At 40.7% G+C, this 26,008-nt stretch overlaps 1 protein-coding gene across 1 annotated transcript in view; it reads right to left on the bottom strand.

The window, feature by feature from the left end:
• The window catches only part of LVRN (laeverin), a 228,735-nt gene that overhangs the window by 76,419 nt on the left and 126,308 nt on the right, over nucleotides 1–26,008 (bottom strand). Inside the window, exons 7-13 of the mRNA XM_077290673.1 lie at nucleotides 11,804–11,947; nucleotides 10,459–10,524; nucleotides 10,254–10,319; nucleotides 9,554–9,723; nucleotides 6,785–6,861; nucleotides 2,976–3,112; nucleotides 368–423 (exon numbers count right to left, since the gene is read on the bottom strand). Coding sequence (XP_077146788.1) covers nucleotides 368–423; nucleotides 2,976–3,112; nucleotides 6,785–6,861; nucleotides 9,554–9,723; nucleotides 10,254–10,319; nucleotides 10,459–10,524; nucleotides 11,804–11,947 — 716 coding nt within the window. The remainder of the gene's footprint in view (nucleotides 1–367; nucleotides 424–2,975; nucleotides 3,113–6,784; nucleotides 6,862–9,553; nucleotides 9,724–10,253; nucleotides 10,320–10,458; nucleotides 10,525–11,803; nucleotides 11,948–26,008) is intronic.

The raw sequence follows: 26,008 nt of genomic DNA, 5'->3' as shown, positions 1-26,008 counted from the left end.
ACAGTTTACTCTATGGGTGATTAATGTATCAAAAAAGAGACATGTCCAAGTTTAGTCCAATTTCTGGACCAAATTCACCCATTCCGGTCAACGGACAACAAACAAACAAACAGCACACAGATACCACAAGTGTTTCATCCATGTGCTGTCTGTTTTCACTCACTGTTTGCTAGAAAGAACTTGAGAAATCATTAATTTTTAATATGAGAAAAACTGATGACTCACTGATGATAAAAACGGTCACATGGATGAAAATCTGTCCTTCTTTGTATGAAAAGAAAAAAACTGATGTATGAATTCAATCTTATGAAAAATTTTTGTTGCACATTTACCAAGCAATCAAGCTGTCACCAATTCCTGTACTTACTTTGCCAGTATAAATGCATCATCCATGATCTGCACCCTATTAACCACTGGAAAAGGCTGCAAACAAATGAAACAAAATGTAAGAAGATGCAGAAGATGTAACAAATAGAATAGTAATGTTCATTATTTTTAGTCTTCATGATACAGTGACAATATATGGTGGGGTAAAATAGAATACCGGTAACTCATTTTCACATTCTTGTTAATTTTATCAATGAATCCAAAATTAAACCAAACCTGAAACTATTGTACAAATAGCTTTGATTTTAAATATTTTACCATTTTGGGTTTACCTGGACTTAAGGATCAGGTTACAGGAATTCGATGTCTGTTACCAAGTCAGGGACTGGAAAGACTGTAGTTTAAGACTATACAGTAGAGATGGGAGAAATTATTTGACTAGAATTTAATTCTTCTTCAATTTTACAAACATCATTATTATCCTGAATTTTTTGTAATTCATTGTGTGTGAAGTAGGCAAAATGGCGGTCAGCTGGTCGCCATTCTACTGAATCATAGAAGGCCAGCAAATTGCAACTAATACAAAAACAAGCTAATCCTCAACTCACCGCTCACCTCTCCAGATACCTCACTACTAATTGATGCTGTCCGCTCCTCAGCACCTTATTTCCATGGTCAAGTGCCTGATCTCTGGTGTCTTCACTCTATAAAAGAACTTCAGGGCCTGGTCACTTCCAGAAGTCCCATAATAGGAGTGAAGACACCGGAGATGCGGTGTGCAACGGTTGAAAGTAGAGTGAGCAGCAGGGCAGCCAGAGGGATGAGCAAAAAGGTATTAGTTTTTTTTTTCACATCTTCTGTTTATTATGCCCTTGGGGGTCTAGAGACACCCCAAACCATAATATGGAACATTCAATTTGCAGAGAATAAATTCAATGAGAATCGAATTTCCCATGAAAATTAGTGTAATTTCACAAATTTTTCCAGAACCGCTCATCTCTGCTACACAGAGTTAATCCATTGTCCCTAAACTTTATGTTATTACCATACAGATGTATAAATCTGCATAGTGACTCCAAACACAATACAGCAAGAAATTGTTAATGAAGACTAATTTAAAAGTCAATTTATTTTTTGTTAAATTAAAAAAATATATGACAAAGGTGAACATAGCACTTAAAGGGAACCTGTCACCAGGTTTGGCCAACATGAGGTAAGGCCACCACCTTTTAGCGGTAATATACAGCATTCCTCCTATCCTCTTACGATCGCCACCGTCCTTCTTGCTTCGTTTGGATGACATGTCCCTACGTCATACCCACAGTCTCCCCAGCATTGCGCTCCTGCTCAGGCATACTTCTCTGCTATGTTGAGTTCAGAGTAAAGTACTGCAGTGCGCAGGCAAAGTTTGCAGTACTTGTGCAAAGAGGAACAGGATGAGTAGTACCAGAACCCTGCAAAATTACCTCCAACAGGTCATTAACATTCATGTGTCTGCTCAAACTGTCACAAACAGACTTCATGAGGGTGGCATGAGAACCTGACGTCTACAACATCTTGCAGAGCAATTGGCATTTGCCCGAGAACACCAAGATTGGCAGATTCGATGTTGACGTGCTTTGCTCTTCAAAGATGAAAGCAGGTTCACACTGAGCACACATGACAGGCGTGACAGATTCTGGAGACACCGTGGAGAACATTCTGCTGCCTGTAACATCCTCCAGTATGACTGGTTTGGCAGTGCGTCAGTAATGGTGTGAGGAGGCATATTTTTAAAGGGCCGCACAGCCCTCCATGTGCTAGCCAGAGGTACCCTGATTGCCATTAGGTACTGGGATGAGATCCTCACACCCATTGTGAAACCATATGCAGGTTCAGTTAGCCCTGGGGTCCTCCTAATGCAGGACAATGCTAGGCCTCATGTGGCTGAAGTGTGTCAGCAGTTCCTACAAGATGAAGGCATTCATACTGTGAACTGTGCTGCCCATTCCCCAGACCTGAATGCAATTGAGCACATCTGGTACATCATGTCTTGTTCCATCCACCAATGCCACGTTGCACCACAGACTGTCCTGGAGTTGACTGATGCTTTGATCTAGGTCTGGGAGGAGATCCCTCAGGAGAACATCCGCAACCTTATCAGGTGCATGCCCAGGTGTTGTAGGGCACGTGTTACAGGCAGGTGGAGGACACACACACTACTAAGCATCATTTCCTTGTCTTGAGGCATTTCTACTGAAGTTGAATCAGCCTGTAATTTGATTTTCCACTTTGATTTAAAGTATCATTCCAAATCTAGACTTCCATGGGATATTAATTTTGATTGACATTGATCATTTTTATGTTTTATTGTTCTCACTATGTAGTGAATAAAGATTTGCAACTGGAACATTTCATTTAGTCATATCTAGGATGTGGCAATTTAGGGTTTCCTTTATTTTTTTGAGCAGTGAATTTTATATTTTCAGAGGGGAAGGGAGGCCAATTGTAATTCATGATTTCTTTGTACGCCCCTGCTGGCTTCAAGTATATGTGTTTGTAGAATGTGTATAAGTAGAAGTGAATATGTGTGTGAAAACATATTTGATGTTTGGGGCATAAATACTTAATCTGTAAAATGTAATTATTAAAAAAATAAACAAATTTACCCCAATATCTTCTTCAAGCTTCTTTGCGATGCTGTTCCAATTTTTGACATCATAATTTGTTTTGTAGTAACTTGTGACATCAATATTTAATATAATCCATTCATCATCATTTGCAGTCTTCATTTCTGGGACATTTTCTGAGAATGTAAAGTAAAACTACATTTTGAATGTTAATTTGTCAAATAATGTTGTCTCAATTAATCAATTATAAAACAATAAATCAGAAAGTGGTGCTTTAATACAATTACAATTGGTGCCTTACACTGCTCTCTCGGTTTTCATCACGCCAAGGGGCATAGTTATTTACGAACTAAGATATTATAATCAGGACAGTATAACAATCAAACTTGCACACCACCAGCAGACTTGCTTAAAATATTGGCTACAAAACTAATCTAAAATCATCACACCTTCTCCAATGTAAACTCCACCAAATGTAACATTAGATGCATCTTTACATAACAAGCTGCCAAATAAAATGGAAATGACTGGGACACAGTTGACACATGGGCAATTGTGTTCAGCAGCCCAATTATGGTGAAGTTAATTTGACCAGTTCCTGCTATATGTAAAAGCAAAATGTAAGAATGACAATTAGGTGCAAGTTTCGGGACTCCGACTACTACACGATCTAAAGGTACCTTCACACGAAACGACGCTGCAGCGATAGCGACAACGATGCCGATCGCTGCAGCGTCGCTGTTTGATCGCTGGAGAGCTGTCACACAGACCGCTCTCCAGCGACCAACGATGCCGAGGTCCCCGGGTAACCAGGGTAAACATCGGGTTACTAAGTGCAGGGCCGCGCTTAGTAACCCGATGTTTACCCTGGTTACCATCGTAAAAGTAAAAAAAAACAAACAGTACATACTCACCATCTGATGTCCGTCAGGTCCCTTGCCGTCTGCTTCCTGCTCTGACTGAGTGCCGCCATACAGTGAGAGCAGAGCACAGCGGTGACGTCACCGCTGTGCTGTACTTTCACTTTCACTTTGCGGCGCTCAGTCAGTGTGGGAAGCAGACGGCAAGGGACCTGACGGACATCAGATGGTGAGTATGTACTGTTTGTTTTTTTTAACTTTTACTATGGTAACCAGGGTAAACATCGGGTTACTAAGTGCGGCCCTGCGCTTAGTAACCCGATGTTTACCCTGGTTACCAGTGTAAAATATCGCTGGTATCGTTGCTTTTGCTGTCAAACACAACGATACACGGCGATCGGACGACCAAATAAAGTTCTGAACTTTATTCAGCGACCAGCGACATCACAGCAGGATCCTGATCGCTGCTGCGTGTCAAACTAAACGATATCGCTAGCGAGGACGCTGCAACGTCACGGATCGCTAGCGATATCGTTACAAAGTCGTTTCGTGTGAAGGTACCTTTAGGGATCTAGTAAAAAAAAAAAAGAACTGGACTCTTTTATCACACTTTTATGTGACTTTTCAGCCCCTAAAACTCTAATTCCAAAGCCTGTTTTCTGCTTGCTGACCAGCCCAAATTTTTCAACACTAACAAGTTAGTTATATCCCAGTGATTCTGAGACTTCCTTTTCATGACACATTGTACTACATGACTGTAGTAAATTTAGGTTAATTTGATTTGCGTTTATTTATGAAAATATCTAAAATTTGACAAAAATTGTGGAAAATTTGTATTTTTTTTCGAACTTTTAATTTTTATGCCCTTAAAACCAAAAAATAACGAATAATATTCACCACATTTCTACTTTACATCAACATCATTCTTGATTAACTCTTTTTCTTAGTGTGTTAAAAAAGCTAATAGTTCAGAAGCAAAGTTTTAATTTTTTTTCCATAAAATTTACAAGTCTTATATCTTTTTAGGAACCATTTCACATTTGAAGTGACTTTGAGGGGCATGTATGTTAGAAAACCCACAAACAAGATCCCAATTGAAAAATCTGCAGCTCTTATTATATTCAAAATTGAGTTCAGAAAGTTGGTTTAAGTCATTAGATGCTTCACAGGAAGTAATGCAATCTGGTAGAAAGAAATGAAAAATTACACTAAAATGTTGCTTTACCCCTATTTTTTTTTATTTCCACAATGGGAAAAGCAGAAAATGGATGCAAAATTTTGTTGTGCAATTTCTCCTGAGCACACGGATACCCCAAATGTGGTTGGAAGCTACTGTTTGGGCACATGGCAGAGCTTGGAAGGGAAGGAGTGCTATTTGATTTTAGGATATTAGATAGTGAATAACGTCAAAATTTCAAAATCCCCTTCAAAGACCTCTTACATAGACCCATGATCAGATGATGGGCATTCAAGTGGATGCACATGAGTTCATATAAATATGTTTTTGGAGTAAACAATCGAACATTTCTTTTTTTTTATAACGTTATTTTTATTGGCATTTTCAAATTACAGAAAAAAACAAAACGAATCATACTGAGTGATATAGACAATTGTCCGTCCGCAGATCGGACAAGTAGAAATGACATTCACAAATCTGTCTGATGAACATACAAAATAAAGAAACTAATATCAACATTTAAACCTTTAAGTCATCATCATCCATCCCATCCAGTGATAGGATGAATTTAAATAATATACACTAAGATGAGAAAACAAAGATAATAGGAGTAATTGGCCCTGAATAGTCATCTCCCTCCCTGTGATTAATGCAGGCGTAATAATCCCAGATTATTTTTTAGGTCCTCTAATATATACCAGGCTGTAGATACAAACGGTTTGACCATGTTCTCCTTTTCCCGCAAAGAGCAACAATTCACAATAAACTGCTTCCATTTCAAAAGAAACCTGCCTGCCTGCGATTCTTTATTACATAGAGCATCCTGTTCTATTTCCATGAAATGCTTCATTTGGGCTATCAATTCTGTGATGGAGGGTAAGTTTGGGTCCAGCCAATATTTAAGAAGCATTGTTTTTACTAGTATAAGCAAGGTGTGCAGCAGTTTGGGGAGACCTGCTATCTTCTTGTTAGTGGTCTCTGTTATCTCCATAAGGCTAAATAGAGAGATAAAGAGTAACTTGAACCCCAAATGGTTGGAATCAGATTTGATATCAAACCCCAAAAGGAGACAGATGTAGGGCAAGACCAAAGACCATGCATGAGGTCGGAACAAGAGAGGTGGCATTTGGGACAGGCAGTTAGTTTATTTGATCTAATCTTCTAAGGAATATCCACATAGTCTAATTGCTGTTTCCAGTATTTTTAAGAAGACGTCAGGGTGCACTCCCAACAAATTAGATTTCATTACCGAGTAAAGAGCCGATATTGAAGGGGTACCCATGGGAGATAACAAAATGACATCTAGCTCATTCTGAGCTACTTCAAATGTAACGTCTCTTAAGTTGGCCATAATGGAGAGTCACAATCGAACATTTCTTTGCAGTTAGCATTTTTTATGCAGAAAGTAAAATCATTATTTATTGACAGCACATGGTCCAATGTAAATAAGATTATGCCACCAAGAATAATGAAACTGAAAGTGAATAAATGATAGCACTTGTAATTATTCACATACATCGCCAGTGATCGATCCATGCAAATGGTACTGTTCGAGTACAACTTGTTGTATAGTCGATCGGGGCTTGTTTCTCTGTATCAGCAAACCGCAGCATTTGGAATCAAGATCCAACAGATACAAATCATACAAAACAGGCAGCCCTTCAGACTTGTACAGTGACATTATAATCCCCCCAATGTGTTACATTTCAACCTATGCGAACAATCTTTTGTATGAAGTATGAAGTATGAAGTCCCAAAACTCAGTAACGCAAAGCATGCCACAGACATAAGAATAGTTATCTAATACCTACTTGTCTTAGTATCTAGCCAGATTGATGGTTGCCGGACTCCGTTTTTCATCCAAGAAATAGGAATAATCCATGTATGACTGTAGAAAAAAGATGAAATGCTCACTACGCTTTGAATATTATTTTAGGAAAAATATAGAATATACATTTGCATTAATACAAAAAATGATGCGGGTTAAATGTACTGGACTTTCTGAATCCATTCTAAGTGTTTTCTAGTTGGTTATTTTAGGACTGCAGCCTTCAGAATGGCAGGGGGCATGCACAGGATGTCAGGGTCCTGGCACAGTTGGTGCGATAATGATATCAGGTCTTTGCCCGGGTCGGGATTCTAACTATGCCAGTGGACTCCCCAGGATCCAGAGTTAGGTGAAAATATATAGCATTTTTTATTTTCTGCAGCACTATTACTTTTTTGTAGGGGAACTCATCATTACTTTATGTGCAAGGGGACACAGGGGCCATCATTACTGTTTGCGGGGGGAACTCAGGGCCATTATTACTGTATGTGGGGGATTTAGAGGCAATATATGTAGGAGCTCACTGGGCATTATTATTATATGTGGGGGGGGCTTAAGTGTTATTGGGCATTCTATATGAGGGTCTCAGGGGGCGTTATTATAATATAAGCAGGAGCTTGGGACTCTATTACATTATGTTGAGTGAACTCAAGGGCTAATATTACTAAACATGGGGAGACTCAAGGAGCATTATTACATAATTGCATTACTATACATGGGGAGACTCAAATGCATTATTTTTTATGTGGAAACTCAGAACATTATTACTTTTGTTGATATGCAAATTGCCTCTTCAGAGAAAAAGAGGACTTAAACTCTATAGTGCCACCTGTTGGAAGAAGCGATCCTACAAGTCACAATCAACCTTTTGCTGATGCACTTGGGATGTTATTAGTTGCTTAAGAGACATTCAAGGAACAATATTACTGTTTAATGTCATTCAGGGGACAATATTACAATGTAATAAGTGTTTTGTAATCATCAAAAGGGCATACAGGTTACAATATTAATTTCTAGAGGAAAGGACAAACTGTGAGCACTTTAGTTCATTCACAGAGGGCATTAATACTTTGCAGGGAGCAATTGTATCATCTAGCGGTCACAAAAGGGACATTTTACAATGTAAGGGGCACAGTGGTGGGTATTTTTACTATGGGGGACTAAGAACAGTCCTGTTACCATGTACACAGCAAGTCTAGTAATAAGAACAAATACGACAGCAGTGTGTGCAGGATGAGAATAGATGGGGACAGTTATGGAAATGTGAGACGTCTGACGTGTCTTTGTTGTAAACTCTGCAGAAGAATCACGACTGAAAAACGTCGTTATGGTGGTTAGATGGAAATAACGAAAAAAGAGAACAACTCCATCAGAAAGCAGGTAACCAGTAAGTCACTACTTATAACTGAACTGTAGTCTCTTACAATGCTCTGCAGAACTCCTGCGTATATACCATTATATAGTCAACGTATGGCGGTAATATAGATCCTGGTCTTTATATACTGTTTTTTTTTCAGTAACAGCATGGTCATTGGTTGAGGTTCCCCTTTACACACTATGATTATGGTGTACCACCGAAGTTGTAAAAATGGCTACCTAGGTTATGAGCTCACTCAGATGTGTTTTTCCCCACCCTGCGTTGAACCCCTAGCTATGCCTCTGTCTTGAAAGTTTTCTGGAGAATATCCTAATAATAAATTGGAGGAAGGTTTTCAGCTGTTCAGCAGTTTCACAGTCAATTGTGAAGGCTCACTGAATAGTGTGAACACAAAGTGGTGCTCCAGTTTCCAAGAAAAAATGTCCAAAACCTTGATCTGTAAAAAACAGCACATTAATGATATGCCCACTGCCACTCCAGCATTGCCTCTCTGACGGGCTCCACCGGTCTTTGTTGACATGGCTGCAGCAGTGTCATCACATAGCATGGGACAATTGCAGCCAAATACTGAGCCAAGTCATTGACTGCAGCAGAGACATGCTATGACATCACGTCAACAAAGATCGCTGGGGAGCAGCAGAGAGACGGTGCTTGATCAGCTGTGGGTAAATAAGTATTCTGTTATTTTTATTTAGATCAAACTTTTGGAATTTTTTGTTTTAAATTTGAACAAACATTTAAACATTTCAGGATGTATTTTAATATACAATAGATAGTAACAAAGGAAATGAAGAAAAAAAATATCTACACTGACAATATTTTATTAAAAAAATATCTCTTTAAGATAAAATCTTGAAAAAATAAGTATTTTTTTCACAATAGGTTCCTAAATGTTCAGAGACTGGGCCTTATGTGATTGTTTTATAGGAAACAGTAGAAAGTTTCCAAACTTTGCTAATAAACCTAATTGCAATGAAGGTTCAATCATTTGGATTTCAGCCGTATAAAAGTTCATGCTCTGTATTTACATTTTCTAGTTTTGTCAGATCTAAAACACACATTTTACACTCTAAAAAAAGTAACTTAAAATTTCTGTTAAAAATTATTTCAGTTATTCTGCTGAAATTAGCGATTTCATTTACTTTGTGGTGCTTATGCTTAACTCATGACTCAGTGAGAGGTCTTGTAGAGTCCAGATTTCGATGGGTCAAAGGTGTGACCTATACAGCGTTATGCAGGTAGTTTTAATGATCTGGCTACAGATATTATACAACATAAATATAGAAAATATACATATGGTTTACACTATTGCCTTAATTATTTAGTACTCTTTTACAGTGTGTAATACTGCTGTTTTACATTATATAGACATACTTGGAATCATTGGTGACGTTTTCATGATTGCCGATATTCAACATTCCTTGACTTAGCATACCAGTAGATGTGTTGAGCGTTACTAGAGGCATGCCTTTTTTCCATGTCCATGAGTCCATAATGTTTTTCAGTGGCATTGGCAACTTAACTTCATCCTGGTCATCTATAAACTTAGAAAATGAGCCATGTTGTTGTTTGTATCAACATTATTTAACACATAATTATATATATATATATATACACACATTAAAATTACATTTTTTAAGTGTTCATTTTGTAAATCATAGTATCTCTACCTGTATAACAAATATATGCATACTCTATACTATACACTATCTTTACACTAGCAGTGGACTCGTATTTACCGTACAACCATACTCCATTACTTCATTAATGTCTGTTTGTTAGGCAATCCCTGCAAGTGTTGCAGCTGTAGAACAGCCGCGAGACATGCAGCAGCGGTGACTCGAACATGGTAATCGAGCACGCCGAAGACACTCAGCATTTGAGCATGTTGGGCTAACATATTATTGCCGAAGATACTCTATTAGCACACGAGCATGCTCAGATAATACCTTATCTGAACACGCTTGCTCATCACTAATTATAAACTATCTGACAGAAGTTACTAAATGTTAAAAAAGGAATGGTGCAATTATTTTATGCATGCTGCAGTTTGGAAGAAATATAGAAAAAGTACCATTTGTAAATGATTCCACAAACCATCCTGGTCAGCATTTGAAAATGCAAATTTCTTCAAGTATGACTGTGATGAGACAAATGGAAGGTCATTACTTCTTCAGGCGGTAAGCAGAAATCCATGTAGTATCAATGAATCAGATGTGTCTGTCTAGTCTTATATTGCCAAAAGTTCATAAATTCCAAAAATGATTTTCTAAACTCACGCTGATCCCTTTGAGGAAGAGTGTCTCTGTCAGGAAAGTTGAAGCCATTCGGATTAAAGCAGCTGCCTGTTGTGAAAAAGGGAATTCTGCTTCATTGTCTGCAGATATCGCATTTTCAATAAAAGGTAATTGTAAAAACCTTGTATGCACAAAATAGAGAACTAGTTATACTGTGTTCTAGATACTTAACAATCTTTTAAAAATAAGCCAATGGGATGCCAAAACTAAAAGCTGCAAAATAAATTAAAAATAAAACCACGAGGTATTCATCTACTGCTTGTCCAATGCTCTACTGCTGGTTCAACGCGCTGGTCTCCTGGCTTCTACTTCCGAATGGGAGCATTAGGTGTCCAATACAATCAATCAGGAGCTGCTGGCTAACTATAGCCATTACGGTCCATCAGAGCTAGAAGAGATAGTCTCCTTTTTTTCACCTTCCCAAATGCAATGCTAATGCTGCAGCCAATCTTGGCATGCTGATTGGCTGCATTGGTCATCTGATGCCACCTCGCTGCAAGAGAATGCCAGGATACTAGAAGGGCATACTGAGGGTAGTACAGAAGAGTGTGGAGTTGAGTATATGATTTTTTTGGCCCAAGTTGGGGGAATAATACCCTAAATGGAATAAGTGATAAGATACTGTTTACCCAGTCCAACTCCCTCAAATCTTGAAAACCATTCCCGAAAATGAGTCTCTGCAAAGCCCCAAGTAAATAGAATGGCTGTCAAATATGTGTATCACTGCTTCACTCCATATCTTTACATGATTTTAGCATTTTCAAAAATTAATTACTGTCTGCTCCATCATTTTAAGGGCAGGTTCACACGAGTGTATAAAAAATTGTTTGGCATTCATCCAGACAACTCTGACGATTGTTTTCTCACTTGTCTTCCATGTGCAGTCCATATCAAATCTCTTTATTTACAGCAGTGGTAATAAAAATTAGCAGGAAAAAAGAAACGCGCAGATAGGGTCTCATCTCACGATTTACAAGTGTCGTATTATCAAAGAGCTGCTCACCTGATCGTGGTGTAATGATAGCGTGTATATGCCAGCTGCCGCAGATCCCTCGTGAATATCATTGGTCTGAGTGCTGTCTGTTCTTCACCGACAGCAGTGGGACTGAAAATACGGTTGTGTGAGTAAGCCCTAACAGAGATTTTCTATTTTACACTCTTGAGCCTGGTTCCATAGTGCAGTTTTTATGCATAATCATAATAAGGAGCTAATCCGATGAAGTGGAAAAACACATCTTCTCTTTTTAGATCCAATCTTAGCCAAAGATTACCATACATACCGCATGCAAACACTTCACAGCCAACATTATTGCTAATTAGATGTTACCTTGTTGTAGGAGAAGAAATCAAATAATGGATCAATGAGCTCCACATTATTAATTTCTTCTTCTTTCACTGATACAGCCCTTGCGGATGCCCGGGTGTCCTTTTCAAAGATGTTTATTAAGTTGTGCATCATAAATAGCTCATTCTGCAGAGATAAATATACAGCATATAGTGCATATTTGGACAGTAATGCAAAATTGTCAACGTATAACAACTATGAGATGAGGACATTTTATCTTTACTTAAAATAAGAAGTATTATTTTTATTAAAATTTAACCTATAACCATGAAATAAAATGGAAACGAACCAATCATCATTCCCTCGCATTTTCTACGAAAAGTAATTTGTGATATGTTTATAAGACATAATAATCCATGAAAAAAAATGAGAAAAGAAATGACCCTGATAACGTATTAATAATGAGTAAATGAATGAAGGCAGACCCTTTCCTCTTATATCAGACATTTTCAGGTGGATCATGAGGACTAAAATATATAAAAATAAAGAATAATCAAAGGAATCAATAGTGCAAAGGAAAAGCGGAACAATTGTTCACAGCCACAATAGGTAGGGTCACTTTTGGAAGCAGATTCACTTTTGGAAACGGATTTATTACTATGGACAACTGCTCCTCAATTCTCATGTTCATTTTAATAAATCTCTTCAGTGACTAAGTCCTTTTAAAAAAAATTTGAATCTACAATTTCGATATTGAAATTGCAACATTAAGAAGGAAAGGTTGTAGAGTTATAGAACTCACAAAATCACAGGACCCATGGATATTTAATTATGTCAATATTATGAAAACCATGAATTCCTTTTTTCAAAATATCTCAATTTATTCAGTATTAAGTATGAACGCTACACACAGAAATTCCCGCACTTACCGTACATGCTTTGGTATGATGTATTGAGATTGCTAATGGTTTTCTGAGTAATGTTCTGAGTTTTCTGAGTGATTTTGCTGAATTGGGCATGCAAATCATCAAGATCGGCTGCTAGCAGCTCCCTTTCCAATTACCAACCAATGATGTCGCAGATGTCCACAAATGCTGCAGTCCATGGTAGCATGTTTATGCCTCCCAGGCTGCTCACAGTAGCAGAAGAAACATCCAGCTTGATGTTGTGTTGAAAAGCAGTTCCTTGGACACTTTGGAGAAATGACCATACCACTGGTTCCATAACCAAATCAATTTAACACAGAGTTTCTAGTGTACCTGGAATGAAGGTTAGAGGAGTCTGGCTATCATACTTTGTGCCAATAGGACTGATGTGAATAGGGATGATGTGATGTCCCTCGTGAAGACCTCTTCATGGCATTGCCCATGTGGACTCCAGACCAATGTTCAGCTATCATTGCATCCAAGGCCAATGCTGGACTCATCACTGAAGTTGATAAGGCCTCCTTTCTAGCCTTCATTTACTCCATTCCAGCCTTCAGTCACCATCTAGAAACAGCATGGGAAACACCATGAAGAGGCCTTCACGATTCACGAGGACTATTCATGGCATTATGATGAGGGGCAGCATAATGTACAGTAGCTGGATGGGACACTAACAGCTCAGCTCATTGATTTGGTCATGGAACCAGTGGTACTACACTTTTTCCATAGTGTCCCAAGAGCCTTTTACCAAGACAACAACACCGGGCTGAATATTGCTTGTGCTACCATGAACAGCCTGCATGGTCTCATTATGTTTCCATGGCCTGCAGCATCACTCTAATGGTCTCTTATTGAGTATATTTGAGATGTCATTGATCGGTCACTGCCAGCAGTGGATCTTGATGATTTGTGGATCCAAATGCATTAATTATCACAGAACATGCTTGAGACAACCATTCATAATTTCAATGACATCACAGCAAGGTGTGTAAGTGCATATATTTCTGTCTGTGGTGCTCATAGTCAATACTGAATAAACAGACACTTAAGTAGTTTACAGAAGGAGAGCGCTTCCTCTGTGAGCCCATTGGATCAACGTTGGTTGCAGAGTGCTTATGGGCTCCCATGACAACTTGCCACCATTGTACTCATATTAGGTCCTGTCAGGGACAAAGTCTAAAAAGATGCCTAATACACTGTACTACGTAAGTACTAGCTATAAAACAAATATTTTGTATCTTCACATGGAGGGTTGTCCATTTTGAAATTACATAGCCAAAGCAGTGTACCTTTATTCCTGGTAATAAAGGCATAAAGACTGATAATACTACTTGTATATTCTTCTTTATCATGAAATCTAAAAAACAGATGAAAATAGTAACTAAGCTACCCAACTGTTTATATGTTTCCACGCCACACTAAACCCATTGCCCATTCTTTTCCATGAATGCTTTCTGTCATTAAATAAGATTTAGTGCTGTTCACTGTTGCTTTATTTTGTGCAAATGTGTTTTTTCTTTGTATCAGAGTGAAAGTATACCTAAATGAGATCTTACAAAAGCTCACTGGCATTTTGTATATTTTTGAAATGTGTAAATTCACTTCCAGGAGAAAACAGTATTTAAAACTACATGTGAATTTTTCAGCCATATGAAACCTCTTCAGAAAGGAATAGAACTGGAACTCTAGTGCCAACTATTGCAATATAGCAATCTGAAAAGTTATTATCAACCTTTTAAAGGGTCTTTCCACACGACTTAGCATAAGAAGCCAAACCATAAACTCCATGTGCAGACATGTTTCAGGGTGTTTTCCCCTCATCAGTGCAAATCAGTATATCTGACTCAGCTGTATAAGAGGTCTCTGACAGGAAGTCTACCAACAGTGTACCAAGTCAGCATAGTGAGACTTATAGTGCATGGAATGCTCCTCTGGGAATTTAAATATGTAAATATCCTATTCAGAGACGAAAAGGGTTTGAAGTCTAGTGCCACCTATTTGATGTATCAATACTTAAAGTCAATATAGACACTTTAAAGTGCTTTTATGGTACTCTAAAGATTACCTTGTGAGCACTGCCCCTTTGGTAAAGATGATATCACTAATTAAAAAGGACCATTTCTCTGGGACCATATGGCATATTGAAAAGAAACAAAATCGAATACTCCAAGGAGCAATATGAATAACATAAGTGCAAAAACTGATCACTTTTGAAATGAGTGGGCTTTTTAGCGGTTTTATTTATAGGATGTGGCTAATTTTATAGCTCAAATTGAAGGAGCTGATTTGCCAAAACCCAGGTATAAGAAAAGCGCTGTTTTTAGAATAAACTAGCTGAAGAGCCCGCCGTTGCCCGGGCATAGTAACTAACTCTGGTTAGTCATAACAAATTATAATGATTATATTGCAATTAACCCCTTTACCCCCAAGGGTGGTTTGCATGTTAATGACCGGGCCAATTTTTACAATTCTGACCACTGTCCCTTTATGAGGTTATAACTCTGGAACGCTTCAACGGATCTTGGCGATTCTGACACTGTTTTCTCATGACATATTGTACTTCATGATAGTGGTAACATTTCTTCGATATAACTTGCATTTATTTGTGAAAAAAATGGAAATTTGGCGAAAATTTTGAAAATTTCACAATTTTCCAACTTTGAATTTTTATGCCCTTAAATCACAGAGATATGTCACACAAAATACTTAATAGGTAACATTTCCCACATGTAAACTTTACATCAGCACAATTTAGGAACCAAAATTTTTTTTTGTGAGGGAGTTATAAGGGTTAAAAGTTGACCAGCAATTTCTCATTTTTACAACACCATTTTTTTTTAGGGACCACATCTCATTTGAAGTCATTTTGAGGGGTCTATATGATAGAAAATACCCAAGTGTGACACCATTCTAAAAACTGCACCCCTCAAGGTGCTCAAAACCACATTCAAGAAGTTTATTAACCCTTCAGGTGTTTCACAGGAATTTTTGGAATGTTTAAATAAAAATTAACATTTAACTTTTTTTTACACAAAATTTATTTCAGGTCCAATTTGTTTTATTTTACCAAGGGTAACAGGAGAAAATGGACCCCAAAAGTTGTTAGACACTTTGTGCTGAGTACGCTGATACCCCATATGCTGATACCCCATATGTGGGGGTAAACCACTGTTTGGGCGCATGGCAGAGCTTGGAAGGGAAGGAGCGCCATTTGACTTTTCAATGCAAAATTGACTGGAATTGAGATGGAACGCCATGTTGCGTTTGGAGAGCCCATGATGTGCCTAAACATTGAAACCCCCCACAAGTGACACCATTTTGGAAAGTAGACCCCTTAAGGAACTTATCTAGATGTGTGGTGAGCACTTTGACCCAACAAGTGCTTCACAGAAGTTTATAATGCAGAGCCGTAAAAATAAAAAATCATATTTTTTCACAAAAATAATTTTTTCGCCCCCAATTTTTTATTTTCCCAAGGGTAAGAGAAGAAATTGGACCCCAAAAGTTGTTGTGCAATTTGTCCTGAGTACGCTGATACCTGATATGTTGGGGTAAACGACTGTTTGGGCGCATGGCAGAGCTCGGAAGGGAAGGAGCGCCGTTTGACTTTTCAATGCAAAATTGACTGGAATTGAGATGGGACAGCATGTCACGTTTGGAGAGCCCTTGATGTGCCTAAACATTAAACCCCCCCACAAGTGACACCATTTTGGAAAGTAGACCCCCTAAGGAACTTATCTAGATGTGTTTTGAGAGCTTTGAACCACCAAGTGTTTCACTACAGTTTATAACGCAGAGCCGTGAAAATAAAAATTCTTTTTTTTTTCACAAAAATGATTTTTTAGCCACCAGTTTTGTATTTTCACAAGGGTAACAGGATAAATTGGACCCCAAAAGTTGTTGTCCAATTTGTCCTGAGTACGCTGATACCCCATATGTGGGGGGAACCACCGTTTGGGCGCATGGCAGAGCTCGGGAGGGAAGGAGCGCCATTTGGAATGCAGACTTAGATGGATTGGTTTGCAGGCGTCACGTTGCATTTGCAGAGCCCCTGATGTACCCAAACAGTAGAAACCCCCCACAAGTGACCCCATATTGGAAACTAGACCTCCCAAGGAACTTATCTAGATGTGTTGTGAGAACTTTGAACCCCCAAGTGTTTCACTACAGTTTACAATGCAGAGCCTTGAAAATAAAAAATCTTTTTTTTCCCCACAAAAACGATTTTTAGTCCCCCAAATTTATATTTTCCCAAGGGTAACAAGAGAACTTGGACCCCAAAAGTCGTTGTCCAATTTGTCCCGAGTACGCTGATGCCCCATATGTTGGGGTAAACCCCTGTTTGGGCGCATGGGAAAGCTCGGAAGGGAAGGAGCACTGTTTTACTTTTTCAATGCAGAATTGGCTGGAATTGAGATCGGACGCCATATCGCGTTTGGAGGGCCCCTGATGTGCCTAAACAGTGGAAAGTCCCCAATTCTAACTGAAACCCTAATCCAAACACACCCCTAACCCTAATCCCAATGGTAACCCTAACTACACCCCTGACCCTGACACACCCCTAACTCTAATCCCAACCCTAATCCCAACCGTAAAAGTAATCCAAACCCTAACCCTAACTTTAGCCCCAACCCTAACCCTAACTTTAGCCCCAACCCTAACCCTAACTTTAGCTCCAACCCTAGCCCCAACCCTAACCCTAACCCTAGCCCTAACACTAGCGCTAACCCTAACCCTAACCCTAGCCCTAACCCTAACCCTAGCCCTAACCCTAATGGGAAAATGGAAATAAATACATTTTTTTTATTTTATTATTTTTCCCTAACTAAGGGGGTGATTAAGGGGGGTTTGATTTACTTTTATATCATTTTTTATAGTGGATTTCTATGATTGGCAGCCGTCACACACTAAAAGACGCTTTTTATAGCAAAAAAGTTATTGCGTCTCCACATTTTGAGACCTATAATTTTTCCATATTTTGGTCCACAGAGTCATGTGAGGTCTTGTTTTTTGCGGGACGAGTCGATGTTTTTATTGGTAACATTTTCGGACACGTGACAGTTTTTGATCGCTTTTTATTCCGATTTTTGTGAGGCAGAATGACAAATAAACAGCTATTCATGAATTTCTTTTGGGGGAGGCATTTATACCATTCCGCGTTTGGTAAAATGGATAAAGCAGTTTTATTCTTCGGGTCAGTACGATTACAGCGATACCTCATTTATATCATTTTTTTATGTTTTGGCGCTTTTATATGATAAAAACTATTTTATAGAATAAATAATTATTTTGGCATCGCTTTATTCTGAGGACTATAACTTTTTTCTTTTTTCTTTTATGATGCTGTATTGCAGCTCGTTTTTTGCAGGACAAGATGAAGTTTTCAGCGGTACCATGGTTATTTATATCCGTCTTTTTGATCGCGTGTTATTCCACTTTTTGTTCGGCAGTATGATAATAAAGCTTTGTTTTTTGCCCCGTTTTTTTTTTTTTCCAAACGGTGTTCACTGAAGGGGTTAACTAGTGGGAAAGTTTTATAGGTTGGGTCGTTACGGACGTGGCGATACTAAATATGTGTACTTTTAGTGTTTTTTTTTTATTTAGATAAAGAAATGTACCGTATTTATGGGAATAATATATATTTTTATTTTTTCTTTATTTAGGAATTTTTTTTTATTTTATTTTTTTTTACACATGTGGAAATTTTTTTTTTACATTTTTACTTTGTCCCAGGGGGGGACATCACAGATTGCTGAACTGACAGTTTGCACAGCACTCTGTCAGATCGGCGATCTGATTTACAGTGCTGCAGGCTTACCAAGCGCTTGCTCTGAGCAGGCACTCGGTAAGCCACCTCCCTCCCTGCAGGACCCGGATGCCACGGCCATTTTGGATCCGGGGACTGCAGGGAGAGGAGGGTCTCAGGGAAGCACGCAGGGAGCCCCCTCCCTGCGCGATGCTTCCCTGTACCGCCGGCACACCGCGATCATGTTTGATCGACATGTGCCGGGGGCGGTCCGTGACCGCTCCTGGCACATAGTGCCGGATGTCAGCTGCGATAGTCAGCTGACACCCGGCCACGATCGGCCACGCTCCCCCTGTGAGCGCGGCCGATCGCATATGACTTACTATCCCGTCGGTGGTCATACGGGCCCACCTCGACGGGAAAGTATGTCCAATGTCAGAAAGGGGTTAAAAACTCTTTGTTGAAGCAAAAGTTTTTATAAACACAATATTAACCCTTTAACAACAGCAGATGTGACTTTTAACGGCGGCAGTTATGGGGCCTTATTCCTCCTGCACCTCATGCTCCTACTTTTTACACAGCATTTTTCTGCAGCACAGCTTTTCTCCTTTATAGTCACCTCCTCCAGCAGCACCTCACACTCCTCTTCCATATACAATTGGAAACACTTGATCCCGAGAGAAATTGCACTAATTGCAATAAAGCGTATGGTATACATAGCCTACGTCTTCTGCAGCACCACACTTTTCTCCTTTAGACCTCATTCACACGTTATTTGATCAGTATTTTTACCTCAGTATTTGTAAGCTAAAACTTGGAGTAAAAACAATCAGAGGAAAAGTATATTAGAAACAGGTCACCACTTCTGTATTTTTCTCCCACTCATGGTTTTGGCTTATAAAAACTGAGGTAAAATACCTACCAAATACTGAACGTGTGAATGTGGCCTTATACACAGCCACCACCTGCAGCACCTCACTCTTCTCTGTTCACAGCCTCATACTGCAGCAGCACCTCACTTCTCTCATTTTCCCATCATCCCTCTCATTTTCCCCCTCACTTCTCTCATTTTCCCCTCACATTTCTCATTTTCCCCTCACTCCTCTCATTTTCCCCCTCACACCTGTCAGTTTCTGATCACTCCACTATTTTCCCCTCACTCCTCTAATTTTACACTCACACCTCTTCTTTTTCACCTCACACTTCTCATTTTCACCTCACACCTCATTTTCCCCTCACTCCACTATTTTCCCTTCACTCCACTATTTTCCCCTCACTCCTCTCATTTTCCCCTCACTCCACTCTTTTCCCCTCACTCCTCTCATTTTTCCCTCACTCCTCTCATTTTTCCCTCACTCCTCTCATTTTCACCTAACTCCTCTCTTCCCCTTACACATGTACAGCAACTTCCTGTTATGAGCACAGCGGTGTAATCCATGAGGCTTCTCCCTTTCCCTTGACGTCATGATTCACAGTAGCAACTCCATTTTAGACATGACGGAGCTAGATGTGGCCTGTGCCTGCCACGCACTGATACTCTGAAGGTAGCGGCCCTGATTGTAGCTCGCAGCAGCTGGGATGTCACAGCTGGTGACTTTTGCAGGGTGGCTTTCGAGGTGAATGTCTATGCCCCAATGTGGGCCATGTGGAGTGAGTGTAGCTATGCGGAGTGGGCGGGTCTATGTGGAGTGGGCGTGGCTTGATACATACACACACATATACATACACTCAGTTTTATATACTGTATATAGACTAGCTGAAAAGCCCGCCGTTGCTGGAGAATAGTAGCTAACTGGTTAGTCATAACAAGTTATAATGATTATATTGCACATAAAAACTTTTCACATCATATATTCAACACTACAGATTTGCAACATAAACTTCTCTCATTTTCCAATCACGCTTCTCATTTTCCCCTCACATCTCTCATTTTCCCCCTCACAGCTGTCATTTTCCCTCCTCTCATTTTCCCCTTACTCCTCTCATTTTCCCCAAACACCTCTCATTTTCCCCCTCAGTCCTCTCATTTTCCTCTCTCACACCTGTCATTTTCCGATCACTCCACTATTTTCTCCTCTCTCCACTATTTTCGCCTCACCCCTCTCATTTTCCCCTCACTCCCCTCATTTCCCCTCACAGGTGCACAGCAACTTCTTGTTATGAGCACAGAGGTGTAATTCATGAGGCCCCTCCCTTTCCCTTGACGTCATGATTCACAGTAGCAACTCCATTCTAGACACGACAGAGCTATATGTGGCCTGTTCATGCCGCGCACTGATACTCTGAAGGCGGTGGCCATGATTATAGCTTGCAGCGGCTGGGATGTCGCAGCCAGTGAGTTTTGTAGGGTGGCTTTCGAGGTAAATGTGTGTCCGCCTGTGTGTGCTAACAACGTGGGCCGTGTGGATGGGGCTTTGCGTGTGGAGTGAGTGTGGCTATAAGGAGTAGGCGGGGGTATGTGGAGTGGGCGTGGCTTGATACATACACACACACATACATACATACACTCAGTTTTAAATATATATATATATATATATATATATAGATAGGCAATGATTTTTCTAATATTATGCCACATCGTTAAAGTTAAGTAATTGTTCATTTACTTGTAGCTTCTTTTCTTTGCCTATGTTCAGTTCTCTGTGTACACTCAAATTCAGTCTACAGTTCCTTGGGCACACCATAGAAGTTATTTTGAGGCCCATCCTCCATCTGTTCAACCCATTAGGATCATATACTAAGAGAAATGGATGAGATTCAAAGGAAGCTCATAATTAGGCAGCATTCTGCTGGACCTCTGGGACAGTTTTGTTTGACGGGCCCATTATTCTGTTTTGCATCAACCAGAGCTTCCAAGTCTGACCCTAGATGGGGGCAGCATGGTGGCTCAGTGGTAAGCACTGCAGCCTTGCAGCGCTGGAGTCCTGGTTTCAAATCCCACCAAGGACAACATCTGCAAGGAGTTTGTATGTTCTTCTCCGGGTTCTCCGGTTTCCTCCCACATTCCAAAGACATACTGATAGGAAACTTAGATTGTGAGCCCCATCGGAGACAGTGATGATGATGTGTACGAACTGTGAAGCGCTGCAAAATATGATAGCGCTATATAAAAATAAAGATTATTATTATAATAGTAAAAGTGATGAAAAAAATGTAATCATCTAGTGTACAACATCAAGTTTTAGGAGCAAACTCTGCACATGATCTTTCAAAACCAACACTTTTTTGTCAATATGATTCTTCCAATTCTCTTCTGTTCTGATATAAACCCAGTCCTTCTCACTTCAGACAGTTCAATCATAATAATGTTCATTTATCACTGTTTTTCTAACTCTTGCAAATATATGTTTGTTTCAACATTGATAATAATAATAATAATAATCTTTATATAGCGCCAACATGTTCCGCAGCGCTTTACAGCTTAACAGTTTCAAACACAACAGTCATAGGTAACAACGTTAGCAATACAATAATTAAAGCAAAATAAGATGACCCTGCTCGTTAGAGCTTACAATCTACAATGAGGTGGGGAGATACAAAGTACAGGTGTGTATTTACAATGATGTATTTACAATGATGGTCCAGCCATCTTCAGGGGGTGGGGGATAGATGGGGATAGTGAATGGGCTACACACACACACAAACATAAAATGACTTTGATTAGGGAACGTGATAGGCCGCTCTAAACAAATGTGTTTTGAGGGAGCGCCTAAAACTATGTAAATTGTGGATGGTCCTAATATCTTGGGGTAGAGCATTCCAGAGGATTGGCGCAGCGCAGGGGAAGTCTTGGAGTTGGGAGTGGGAGGTACGGATTAGTGCAGAGGTTAGTCGAAAGTCATTTGCAGAGCTCAGAGGTCGGTTAGGCCCATAGACCGAAATGAGGGAGGAGATGTAAGGGGGTGTCGCACTGTGGAGAGCTTTGTGGGTGAGAACAAGTACTTTGAATTGTATCCTGTAATAAATAGGCAGCCAGTGTAACGAATGGCAAAGAGCGGACGCGTCCGAGTAACAATTAGCTAGATGGACAACCCTGGCTGCTGCATTAAGGATAGACTGGAGAGGGGAAAGTCGAGTGAGGGGGAGGCCAATTAGTAGAGCACTGTAGTAGTCCAGGTGGGAGTGGATCAAGGTGACAGTGAGGGTTTTTGTTGTTTCCATGGTGAGAAAAGAACGGATTCTAGATATGTTCTTTAGGTGTTAGCAGCACGAGCGGGCAAGAGATTGTATATGGGATGTGAAGGAGAGATTGGAGTCAAACATAACACCCAGACAGCGCGCCAGTTGCCGGGGTGTTATTATGGTGCCACCTACGGAGAGGGAAATGTCAGATTTAGGGAGGTTAGTAGATGGCGGGAGCAGAAGAAGTTCAGTTTTGGAGATGTTGAGTTTTAGATAGAGAGCGGACATGATGTTGGAGACTGCGGACAGATAGTCACTGGCATTCTGTAGTACAGCGGGAGTAAGGTCAAGGGATGATGTGTATAGTTGTGTTTCATCAGCATATAGTACTGAAAGCCAAATCTGATGATGGTCTGTCCAATTGGGGCCGTGTAGAGGGAGAAGAGAAGGGGGCCAAGGACTGAGCCCTGAGGTACCCCGACAGTGAGAGGAAGAGGAGATGAAGTGGAGCCAGAGAGCAGAACACTGAAGGAGCGGTCAGAAAGATAGGAGGAGAACCAGGAGAGAGCAGTGTCCTTAATGCCTAATGACAGGAGCCTAGAGAGTAGGATAGGGTGGTCAACAGTGTCGAAAGCTGCAGAAAGATCGAGAAGAATGAGCAGAGAGTGGTCACCGTTACATTTTGCTGTCAGAAGGTCATTGGTCACCTTGATGAGTGCCGTTTCTGTCGAATGTAGGGGGCGGAAACCAGAATGTGAAGGGTCTAGGAGGGAATGAGTGGAGAGGTAACGGGTAAGGCGGGAGTAGATCAGGCGCTCCAAGAGTTTAGAGATGAAGGGGAGATTGGAGACTGGTTTGTAGTTGTTTGTGCAGGATGGGTCGAGGGAGGGTTTCTTTAGTAATGGAGTAATGATAGAGTGTTTGAAGGAGGAGAGTATATGCCAGAGGAGAGGGAGAAATTAAAGATTGTAGCTAGGTGAGTTGTGATGACTGGAGAGAGAGACTGGAGGAGATGTGAGGGAACGGGGTCGGTAGTGCATGTAGTCGGACGAGAAGAAGAGAGGAGCCTGGAGACTTCTTCTGTGATGGGATCGAATGTGGAGAGTGAGCCAGGGGAAATGCAGGGAGGGATGGGAGTTGCTGCGCTTGGTGTCTGGGAGCGGATTTCCTGATGGATGCTATCTATTTTCTCTATAAAGTGGGAGGCCAGGTCATCAGCAAAAATGTCTGTGATAGGGGCTTGTGCTTTTGGCCTGATGAGGGAGTGAAAGGTGTCAAAAAGTTTCTTGGGGTTGTTGGATAGTGAGGAGATCAGTGGTGAACTAGGTCTGCTTGGCAAGGTGAAGGGCAGTTATAGGTTTTTAACATAAATTTGAAGTGTATGAAGTCTTCTGGTGTGCGAGTTTTCCTCCAAAAGTGTTCAGCACTCCCAGAGCATCGCTGGAGAAATCGGGTTTGCGATGTGAGCCAGGGATGTTTTACTCTGTGCTTGGAGGTTCTGAGGGTGAGGGGCGCTACTTGGTCCAGGGTGCTTCTAACAGTGTCATTGTAGTGATGTACAGCCAGATCAGGACAGGAAAAAGAGGAGATTGGGGACAATGATGAGTGTAGGGAGTCTGAACGTGTGTGATGGTTGATAGCATGTAGATTTCTGAATGTGTGGTAGGTAGGAGGGTGCTGGGATGGGCGAGGAATTGTGAATGTGAAGGAGAGAATGTTGTGGTCAGAGAGGGGAAGCGGTGAGTTCTCTAGGTTGGAGATTGAACAGAGCCGGACGAAGACCAGGTCAAGGGTGTTACTGTCTTTGTGTGTTTCAGAGGTTGAGAGCTGTGAGAGGCCTAGGGAAGTGGTTAGTCATAGAAGCTGGGATGCAGATGTAGAAGTGGGGCTGTTTATGGGGATGTTGGAAGTCTCCCAGGATAACGGTTGGGAGTTCTGAGGACATGAAGTGCCAGGCAGAGAAATGTGTTATGATCCCAATGGCAAGGATCTCAGAGATTACAGCAAAGTCTGCAAACATAAATACCAGCTCATAGGGACGTGGTAACTAGGCTGACCATATACCTGATCCTAGCACAAACACTAACAGTAGCCGGGGAACGTGCCTACGTTGATCCTAGACGTCTCGCGCCAGCCGGAGAACTAACTAACCCTATCAGGGAAAATAAGACCTCTCTTGCCTCCAGAGAAAAGACCCCAAAGTAATACAAGCCCCCAACAAATAATAACGGTGAGGTAAGAAGAAAAGACAAATGTAAGAATGAACTAGATTTTAGCAAAGAGAGGCCCACTGACTAATAGCAGAAAATAGTAAGATGACTTATATGGTCAGCAAAAAACCCTGCAAAATATCCACGCTGAATATCCAACAACCCCCAAACCGACTAACGGTGAGGGGGGAGAATATCAGCCCCCTAGAGCTTCCAGCAATATCAGGAATCACATTTTGTACAAGCTGGACAAAAATATGAACAAGCAAAATAACAAAAAATAAGAAAGCAGGACTTAGCTTATCTTGCAAAGAACCAGGACCTGAAGACAGGAGCAAACAGAAATGAACTGATTACAACGATGCCAGGCACTGGACTGAGAATCCAGGAAGTTTAAATAGCAACACCCCAGGCCTAACGAAGCAGGTGAGTACCAACCTGGTAAAAGACAATCCAAGTGCCAAATCACTAGTGACCACAAGAGGGAGCCAAGAAGTATAGTTCACAACAGAAATGGTACAGGAAGTGGGTGGGTGAGCCTGGGGGCCGGTATATGACTGCTACTCTGAGGGAGAGGGGACGAAAGAGCCTGATGGTGTGGACCTCAAAAGAAGGGAATGAGAGTGACGGTACTGGGGGGATGACCTGGAAGGTGCATTGTGGGGACAAGAGTACGCCGACTCCACCACCATGTCTGTTTGTGGGTCTCGGGGAATGTGAGAATTGTAAGCCACCATGGGAAATGGCAGCAGGAGAGACAGTGTCGGAATCCTGAATCCAGGTTTCCGTAAGGGCCAACAGATTAAGAGAGTTTTTCAGAAAGTAATTGTGTACGTAAGGAAGCTTGTTACATACAGACCGTGGATTCCAAAGGGCACAATTAAAAGGACATGAAGGAGTGCAAATAATATTAGTAAGACTATTAAGGTTTCAATGTGAGGTAGGATAGGGGTTGAGGTGGGGGGATAGTGGACCAGGGTTGGGGGAGATGTCCCCTGAAATCAGTAGGAGTAGGAAGATAAAAAGCAAGTAGTTTTTGGAATTGTATGAAGTTTTTTTATGCAGTGTGTTTGGGCAAGATGGGCTGAGGTTTTTCAGGAAGGTGAGAAGTGCATGGGAGCTGTACATGGGAGAGGGAAGGAGTGAGGAGCTGATGTATATGAGTTGTGATGGAGGGGGTATTGGGCGGTGAATGTGGATTGCAAGGGAACATAGGAGGATAGGAATAAAACACATGGATAGA

The sequence above is a fragment of the Ranitomeya variabilis genome, chromosome 1 (genome assembly GCF_051348905.1).
Source record: "Ranitomeya variabilis isolate aRanVar5 chromosome 1, aRanVar5.hap1, whole genome shotgun sequence".
NCBI classification, from domain to species: Eukaryota; Metazoa; Chordata; class Amphibia; order Anura; family Dendrobatidae; genus Ranitomeya; species Ranitomeya variabilis.
The sequence above is the reverse complement of the archived record's forward strand: the minus strand, read 5'-3'. Positions and strand labels throughout refer to the sequence as shown.